This window comes from Crocuta crocuta, unplaced genomic scaffold (genome assembly GCF_008692635.1).
Source record: "Crocuta crocuta isolate KB4526 unplaced genomic scaffold, BGI_CrCroc_1.0 scaffold377, whole genome shotgun sequence".
NCBI lineage: Eukaryota > Metazoa > Chordata > Mammalia > Carnivora > Hyaenidae > Crocuta > Crocuta crocuta.
This window is the reverse complement of record NW_027528209.1, coordinates 630,061-639,091: the sequence shown is the minus strand read 5'-3', so window position 1 is coordinate 639,091 and position 9,031 is coordinate 630,061. Positions and strand designations below refer to the sequence as shown.

Sequence of the window (9,031 nt, the reverse complement as noted above, 5' to 3'; positions counted from 1 at the left end):
GAGGGAGAGAGAGAGAGAGAGAGAGAGAGAGAGAGAGAGAGAGAATCCCAAGTAGGCTCCACACTGTCAGCACAGAGCCCAATATGGGACTAGACCTAACTCACGAACTGTGAGATCATGACCTGAGTGGAAATCAAGAGTTGGATGCTTAACCAACTGAGCCACCCAGGCACCCCCAAATATTTCATTTTTTTTCTTAATGTTTATTTTTGAGAGAGAGAGAGAGGCAGAGAGAGAGGGAGACACAGAATCCAAAGCAGGCCCCAGGCTCTGAGCTGTCAGCACAGAACGTGACATGGGGCTCGAACCCACGGACCGTGAGATCATGACCTGAACCCGAGTCTGACAGTTAACTGACTGAGCCACCAAGGCACACTGACATATTTCTAAACCAAACTACATATATGAAAAAAAATTATTTTAAAGAACTTCAGGGAAAATTCCATAGCCTCCTTCTTAACTTCTCCAGAGTTTTACCACTTGCCTAACTTCTTAAACCCCCCATCCTGCCTGATGTAGTTGAAGCATTTCCTTGTTGTAGTCCTGTGGAAATAGGAAGAAATTAACCAGCAAACACTGCTGATGAAATCTGAAACATGGATGATATTTACCTTGCCTAGGTCAGTGTGAACCCCAGCTACCTGGTGCCGGAATCAGACTATTCTAACAATGTCGTGCGCTGTGAAATCCGCTACACGGGACACCATGCATATGCCTCAGGCTGCACAATTTCACCGTAAGTCCTAGTTTGCCTAGCTTAAGTCAGTTCTCTTCTCAAAGCATTTTAGGGCACTGATAGGCATTATACATATGCCTCTTTCTACTGCTACTGCAGCTATCCTGGAAAGCAGTCTTTCAGTCTGCGCTATCACATGATGAGAGCTGATCTTCCTTTAATGATTCTGGAGAAGGGGGTGGCAGAGCTCCTCTGGTTTTTATCAGCCTAAAGCTTAGCTTGCAGGGCAGGGTGTACACACAGAACACATCATTTACCCACAAGGCCCCTGTGGTGGCTGAATATGTAAAACAGGCCATAGACAGTGTGGGTGACCTCGTGGGATCCCAAACAGTTGGATTTCCTGAATCTTCACCAGACTCCATGAAGCAGCCCTGCAGAAATTCCCAGAGTTCTTTAAAGTACGTTTTGGAAATCACTGCCTTAAAGTATTCCACTGAAGAGGTCGGAGTGCCCGTTCTGCAGAAACCAGGATTTTACAAATTTGAGCTCTAAAACCACAAGTACTAGGGAAATATCCTAGGAAAGGAGGGGCGTGTGGAGGTTCCTGCATAATTTTCCTAGCCCTGAAACCCTTCTTTGCAAGAGAGCTTAGAGGGAATCCCAGCACGTAAATATTAACAGGGGTGGTGCTGTGATGAAAGTTAGGGAGATTGGCCTGCTCATCTGTCCTACAAGGTCCCTTAAGTCCTCCTGACTGCTCTAGTGGTGCTGGCTTAGCGATCCTAACTGCCACCTGCGCCACCTGGGAGTGATACCTTCTCTGTAACACAAACGCTGCTGGGATGACACTGAACATGTGTCCACGTTGGAGAAGCACTAGTGCCTCTGGAAACGTGTCATAGAGCTGCACTAGAAACTCACACTTAATACCCATTTCTCCTTGATGCACAGACCAGGACAGTGGTTGGCCTCACGCAGATCTGTGGTTTGTGGCATTTCCCAGACCCACCCAAACCTAGCTGTGCAGGGTTTCCCCCACGCCTGGGCTCCTGGCCAGGGGAAGTGTGGGGCTCAGAGCAGCCGTGCGCTGTGGCTTGGGCTGTGTTCACCGGGGAGGCAGCCCTTTCCTTATTCCATAAAGGAGCCCAGCCTGTGCTTTACAAATGTCATCACGGCTTCAGAGATAATATAGCCGAGGACGGCAAAAGGACGGCACTGAGAAACGATAATCAAATGTATTCTTTGTCACATGCCCACACTGCAAAACACCTGGCTGGGGGTATGGCCCATAGTGTGTGGAGTTGATCAAAGGGTAACTGAAAATCCCAGCATATCAGTATAATAAAAAAAATTTTTTTTAATGTTTATTCATTTTTGAGACAGAGACAGAGACAGAGAGGTAGGGGGGAGGGGCAGAGAGAGACACACACACATAGAATCTGAAGCGGGCTCCAGGCTCTGAGCTGTCACAACACAGAGCTGAAGTCGGACGGTTAACCAACTGAGCCACCTAGGCGTCCACCGCCATCAGTGTAACTGAATCTACACTATACCAAAATAGTGTAAAATACACAGATTAATTAATTTCTCTTAATTTTTATAATTCCTTATTCACTCATTCTCTATTTATTCGTCGGCATGCTTGCTTTGGCACTGTGTATTTATTTACTGAGATCCTAAATTAGGTATTAGAGACCAATGCAAAGATAAATATGGTTTCTAACCCTTTACTATGTGCCCTTAGAACCGTATTATAAGACTTCTCTATTAATTACATGTGAATCTGCTGTGCAATGCTTGTCTCCTATCTACCCTCCTATCTGCCCTGACAGGGTGGGACGTGGTGTCCTGTCTATCACTGTATATGTCTGGGTACAATCCTGCCACCAAGGAGCCTCTCTCTCATTCAATGCTTGAATAGTAGAGAAACGACCCTCTCTTTTAGGGAATTCAGGATGTGGACTCGAGAGGCTGAGAGAAGTACACATAGAACTATACACTCTGAACATTCCACAAAGGGTGAAAAAAATGCAGGGCAAACAGAAGGATCTCTGCTACAAGCTAGGTGACTTGCAGGTAGAAAGGCTGACCTTGTGCCAAGAATGGATCTGGAGATGTGACTGTTGTTGAACAGAGCGTGTCTTGCTTTTCAGTAGAATCTATCGAACTGGGTATTGCCAGGTATTTAAAACAAAAAATTTTCATATTGCTCTAGCACCTCCCCCACAGAGTTGTTTTCCTTTCTTTTTTAAAAAACCAGTTGTCATGGACTGTAACTAAATTGCAAGACTGGTTGAGGTAAAATTGTAAGAAGCAGTGAGGATCAGCTGGATGGGAATATGGTAGGTAAAGTGTCTACAGTGATGTGTCATCAGACAGCGAGATGGTACTTCTCGAGGAGTGGACAATAATGGGAGATGTGCGGAGACCTTGACCTGAGAGAGGAAGCCTCAACTTCAGATGAATGATGCCTGGTTCCTTTACGAGGGCTTGCACTTCTGTTCTCCCTTGCATTCAGAGGAAGGAGCGCTTACCTCTAGTTGACATTCAGGAGTGGCTTTAGGAAGGAATTTGAACTGGGCCTTGAAGGGGGAGGACTGTGCTGCAGGGGACAGTTAGGAAAGGGCATGTCAGGGGAGTTAATATCACTGGCCACCCCATGGCAGGAAGAAACTGCAGGACAGATTTGGAAAACCACATCTTCTTGTGTGGCAAGGTATGTTTCATGGGGTTAAGAACTGGGCAAAAGGGATGCTAAATTGGGACCAGATCAAAGGGAGCACTAAAGAGAAAGCTAAAAAGTTTGAACTTCATTCTGAAGGCCATGGGGAAGCTTTGAAGTTCCTTGACCAAGGAGTGTAATTTGCCTTAAGCCACGTGGTCAGTCTGGTGGCTCGTAAGTGGCATTGCACCTGATCCCCTTGGTAATGTTATAGTACCTTTTACTCTTTTTTTAAAGATAATTTTTAATGTTATTTATTTGTTTATTTATTTAGAGAGAGAGGGTTCATGCGTGCATGCACATGCACAAGCAGAGGACGGGGAGAGAGAGAGAGAATCCCAAGCTCGGAGCCCAGTGTGGGTCTCGGTCCCATGAACCATGAGATCATGACCTGAACTGAAATCAAGAGTCAGACACTTAACTGACTGAGCCACCCAGGCATCCCTACCTTTTTTTAAGTCCTAAAGACATATCATCTCTCGGTTCACTGATTGTTTTTCATGCTAATCAAATACTGGAGAGCATTCCATTGGTGTGTAAAGACTTTCCAGTAAGACAGGGTGTGCCCTTTGATACAGCCTCTCTCCCTCATTTTCCTCACTGTAAACAATATGTATGGACCCAGCAACTGTGGCCCAGTTCAGTTTTATGATACTATGATTAAGTTCTCCTCTCACAAAATTTAGTATCTGGAAATTGATGGCCTGTGATTGGACTGCTTATTTTCTTTACGTGAGGATCTATGATCACAGTATAAATACTGTATTCTGTTGACTGGCTTTAACCCAGTCTCTCCCTATGAATGTATCCTTCTACATCCAAAACTGTGCTGAGAGAGGAAGCACGTGGGACAGCGCAGAGGCCACGAACCTGCTTCTAGGTGAACATGTCACACTTGCTCCCTGGAGTGAACTCACCTGGGCAGGACTGCTGGGGCTTAAGACCTGCTTTACTCTTGGTGCTGTCAGAGGTTCTTGCTTCTAACTCTACACATCACGTCTATAGGTATCAGGCATACACCTTCTATTAACAAAGCTACTAACAAAGTCACTTCCTTCAAATGAATGTTAAAATAATGAATTCATGGGTAACTTCATAAGGTGTCTGTTGCTTAGGTGGAGAGAAACTGCTACAGATTATTTTTTTAAAGGGTAAACTTTAAATGTGTCTACTGTACTCACTCGTAATATTATCAAGTTAATAATTTGTCTTATTTTGTTTTCTTAATCTAGGTATTAGAAAGCAAGCCAAAACTCCCAATGGATAAATCAGTGCCTGGTGTTCTGAAGTGGGGGGGGAAAAAAGGTTAACTTCAGTAGGATTTATATATTTTCAAAGAGAGAACAGAAAACAACAAAAGAATTTTTGTTTGGACTCTTTTATGACCAAGCACATAACTGGATTTTGAACATTTAAATTAGCATTATTTGGGCAATTTTTAATATTATTCTTCCTATTACTTTGAGAATGAACACAGTGTTTCCATTCTGTAGATGTACACATGGCCCTTGCAAGGAAATTCAAATTTCTTAAGCTCCTTTGGAAATTACAGTGTTTGTAATTCCAGTGAATGAGCCAAAATTACTATGAACTGAGAATTTTCTTAAGTGCTGAAACTTCGGTAAACGATAACCATAACTGGCTTGTATATGTCTTAGCAAAGATCCATTTAGAAAGGAGGCTCCTACTGTTCAAAGAGACATGGATGCATTTGGTGCTGAGGAAGGAACAGACCTATTACTGTAGGTGTCAAGAAATATTACTATATAGCAGAGAAATGGCAATATATGTATTCAGATAGTTACACCCCTATATAAGATTTATGTTTACATTTTAAAATCAGCAAACTCCTGTCTTTCTGTTAAGTGTACAATTTCATTCTGACTTAAGTCAGCTTTGTTTTGGAACAAATTAAGGTAACCCAGCTGCCCGTCTCCTGTCTGACATTCGTTGATGCTGCCTCAATTCTTCAATTTTCCTATGGGCAGAGATCTTTTAAGTGGCATTCGTAAAATCACCATTCCGGGGACTGGTCTACGGAGGATCGCTTTGTCAGTGGGAAGTCATTCTGATGACAGATATGATACACTGAGAGATACTATCTGTGCATCGAAGTATATGGAACTGTTAGCTAAAAATATTTTCCTTGTTGACATAAAAATTGTACAATCAAGTCCCCAAAACCACAACTGTCTCTCAAATACTTTAACAAATTGATGAAAAACATCTTAGGATTTTCAACTTTTCTACCTTTTTTTAATGTTCAGCTTTAAAATGAAGAATGCGGAAAATTTTTTAAAAAATGATCCAGAATAGATAACATCACATCTGGATATAGAAACATTATCAGGTCATCTGGGAATCAATCATACGTTTTTTTTTTTCTGTGTGTCTGAACTATAAACCAAATTAGCAAAGCATGTAACATTACATACTTGAGGGGCTGGTGAGTAAGAGAAAGAAAATACTTTCTGTAAAATGAAGGGCTGTGCTGCACAATGAGACAGCTGTGATTTTATTTTCAAACTGTGAAACCATGTGCCACAACAAAATTTGGAAGATTCCCCCCCCCAACCCGAGATCCAAAAGGTGGAGAGAGAAATCAAATGACACTTCTAAGTTAGTGGTGCTCAGGCAGAAGTCTTCCTACATGAACCAGGATTAAAATCTCAAGCAAGGGATTTCCCGTGCCAGGACCTGTTTGGTAGAATTTAAAAGTGAGGTGTCATCCCCGAGTCAAACGTCAGAGTTCTAAAGCCACCACCAACTCTTAAGAATCCTTCTGCCCTCACTGGTGCCTAGTGCAGCAAGAGGGGCTAGCGATGCAGAGGGGTCTGGGCATGGATGTGAACCTTCTCTACCAGGGCACGCACTTACCAACAGAGAATGCAGCTTGAGAGAGACCCAGAACTTGCAGTGAGCTAGTATCTGAGCTACGGAATAGCTTCTTTGATGTACCTCTTTGCCTTAAGTTGCTTTTTTAGTTTTAAGACTGTAGAGTGATCCTTTCAAATTATTATCTTTTCTAATAGAGATATTTTAATATACTTGTTTTTTTTTAAGAAAAACAAAACTACTGTCAGTATTAATACTGAGCCAGACTGGCATCTACAGATTAAGGCCTATCATTTCACTGAGATTCTTACCCTTGTAAAAATTATGTCATGGCCTTTGGACACACATGAGAAGACATTTACTACCATTCATTGAACTTCCCATCTGTCTGTCCATCCATTATCATTCGAGGGCCTAACACATGTCAGGCACTTACATGCTAGGCCTTGGGATATTAAAAAAAACAAAAAAACAAAAAATGACTGTCCCCTAACCTCAAGAAGTATTAAAAACATCATTATTTCCCTTCAGGTTCACTTTATTTCATTTTTAACAACTATAAGTACATGTCTAAAAGTTTTCTATTTTTAGTACTATTGTTTTTCATGACCATATTTTATTTTAAAAAAATAAGTTAAAACAAATAGTTACATGCATGTATGTGTTACTAATAATTAAAACTATGTTTTCAATTCTTGAAATGTCTGTCTCTTAAATATAAAACCCACTATCTGGTTGATTTTGGAAAAAAAAAAGTTTTAATTAGGAGGCTAAAGTTTCTTGCTTATTCTTTATGTAAATATTTCTTCCTCCCATTACCCTTAAACACTCCCAAATAACTCCTAAGTATTGGCTTAACACTCAATATTTTTGAACCTCAAGGTATCTCTTCACTGAATAACCACAAAAATTCACATATAATGAGCTGATCAAAGTTATTCATTAATAGATTTTAAACAAAAAAACAGAATCCAGTCTTACCAAACTCCAAATAAAATATTTTTAAAATAGGAGGTAGAAATAATCCCAAGAATGTGGAGTGCTGGAAAGAGACTGGCTTTTCAACTAATAAAGACTCTGAAAAAATGGACCAAATAAGAAAATAATTTATTGAGTCCTTCCCATATGCCATATTCATAGCCTATTATTTAGACTGCAGTCTGGATTAAGGATGTCTTGACATTTGAGGCTAGGATTCAGTCTCCCAACAGTACCATGACATACGAATCCACAAGTATCCACAAGAATCCGCTGCCTATTTCCAGGAAATCTTTATATTTTTAGACAGTAGTTTTATCCACAATTTCTACCATCTAATTATTCACTTTGCTTTATTTGTAATAAGGAAGATTTTTTTTTCTCTGAAATCTCATTGGATAATCACACTTACAAACGTTCACAATATTCAGATTCTGAAGGAAATGCAGTGCACTAAAATGATCATGGCACGGAGAATTCATCCTTAGCAAACTTTGTGAAAATATAATATTTTAAAAATATCTTGTTTTGATATTAACTGTATAGTGAACTGTTAGGTAAAAATTACCCATTTTCTGGATTTTTTTTGTGTTCAGAGTTCATATTCACAATCAGTATATTCAATCAACAGCTCTATCTCATTCCCAACTACCCAAAGGCCCTGGCCACTTTTGAACACTTAAAACATTTCGTTTATCCTTCAAACCAGAATGGTGCTGAAATATTTCAACTTGAATGTAAACTGTATTAAGTCATAGCTCACAAGATATAAACAATTAATATATAACTGCTTGCTATGAACTAAATGACATATGATCTGGTATTGTAATGTTTTTGGTGAAGTTTTAGTTTCTTCCAAATTTTTGAGGAATCCTATTTGTAGAACATCTGTAACTTTTTAAAAGAGCTTTTATTTTAAATGCCCAGACACTGGCTTTATATTCTTCTTTACACTCTCACCTTCTTTTATTATATGCCTATACTATGATTGCAAAATTATGTAAAAATGCCTTGAATAAATGATTTCAAGTGTCTATAGTGGTCATTTATTGTTAAATGCAAATAAATGATATGATTTACATTTTAGGCTAAAATCTTAAAACCATGTCGTCAACGGCTTGTGGTTTTGCTTAATTGCCTCTTGTATTAGCAAATTGTTTAATGAGCTCACATGGCCTGAAAGTTGTTTTTATGGATAATAATGTAGCTGATGTTTTAAAAAGAAACTCGTACATGAATGGATCCTAACCTCTGTCCCCATTACCTACGACTCCTAAAAATGCATAGCAGGCATTATGAGAACAACCACACTCGGATGGATAAGAAATATACATGAGCATATATACTGTCAGGGGACTTATCCAACTCAAGCTACAAATTATTGTATAAAGAGAATCATTGGTGTCACAGATATCTTATCTACAGGTATACCAGATTAGCCTGGGAGCCGATAACCTGGAAGGACAAACAGGCACCAGACTGTGAACAAGTGCTTTGGGCAGACAATTTGCAAAATTAACTCACAAAAACAATTCACCTTGAATGAACTCTTGCAGGTAAAACGGATGTAGGCTTATGGCCAGCAGGTTGCAAACCTGAACTGTATGCTATCAGTGACGCCACAAATTTCGTGCTTCCCTTGGTTGCTCAAGGCAAAGTATCTGAAGGTACTTTTATTATTAATAAAGACATGATTTCTCTTACCAGTGGTCAGTGTTTCAAGCACTCTTAATTGAACCAAAATCTCATGAAACAAAGAAAAGGGAGGGTTGACCTTTCCTTGTGTTAGAAAATGTGACTGCCTTATGATCCTCATT

The 9,031-nt window shown here is 40.0% G+C and overlaps 1 protein-coding gene across 2 annotated transcripts in view; it reads left to right on the top strand.

The window, feature by feature from the left end:
* The window catches only part of LOX (lysyl oxidase), a 16,627-nt gene extending 8,379 nt beyond the window's left edge, over positions 1-8,248 (top strand). Inside the window, exons 6-7 of one of the 2 annotated variants that reach the window (XM_077752996.1) lie at positions 621-736; positions 4,634-8,248. In XM_077752996.1, the coding sequence (XP_077609122.1) occupies positions 621-736; positions 4,634-4,640 (123 nt within the window). In that variant the 3' untranslated portion in view covers positions 4,641-8,248. Of the gene's footprint in view, positions 1-620; positions 741-4,633 lie in introns of those variants that run through there. The other variant, XM_077752995.1, reaches the window with a different exon arrangement.
* The last annotated feature ends 783 nt before the right edge of the window (positions 8,249-9,031 follow it).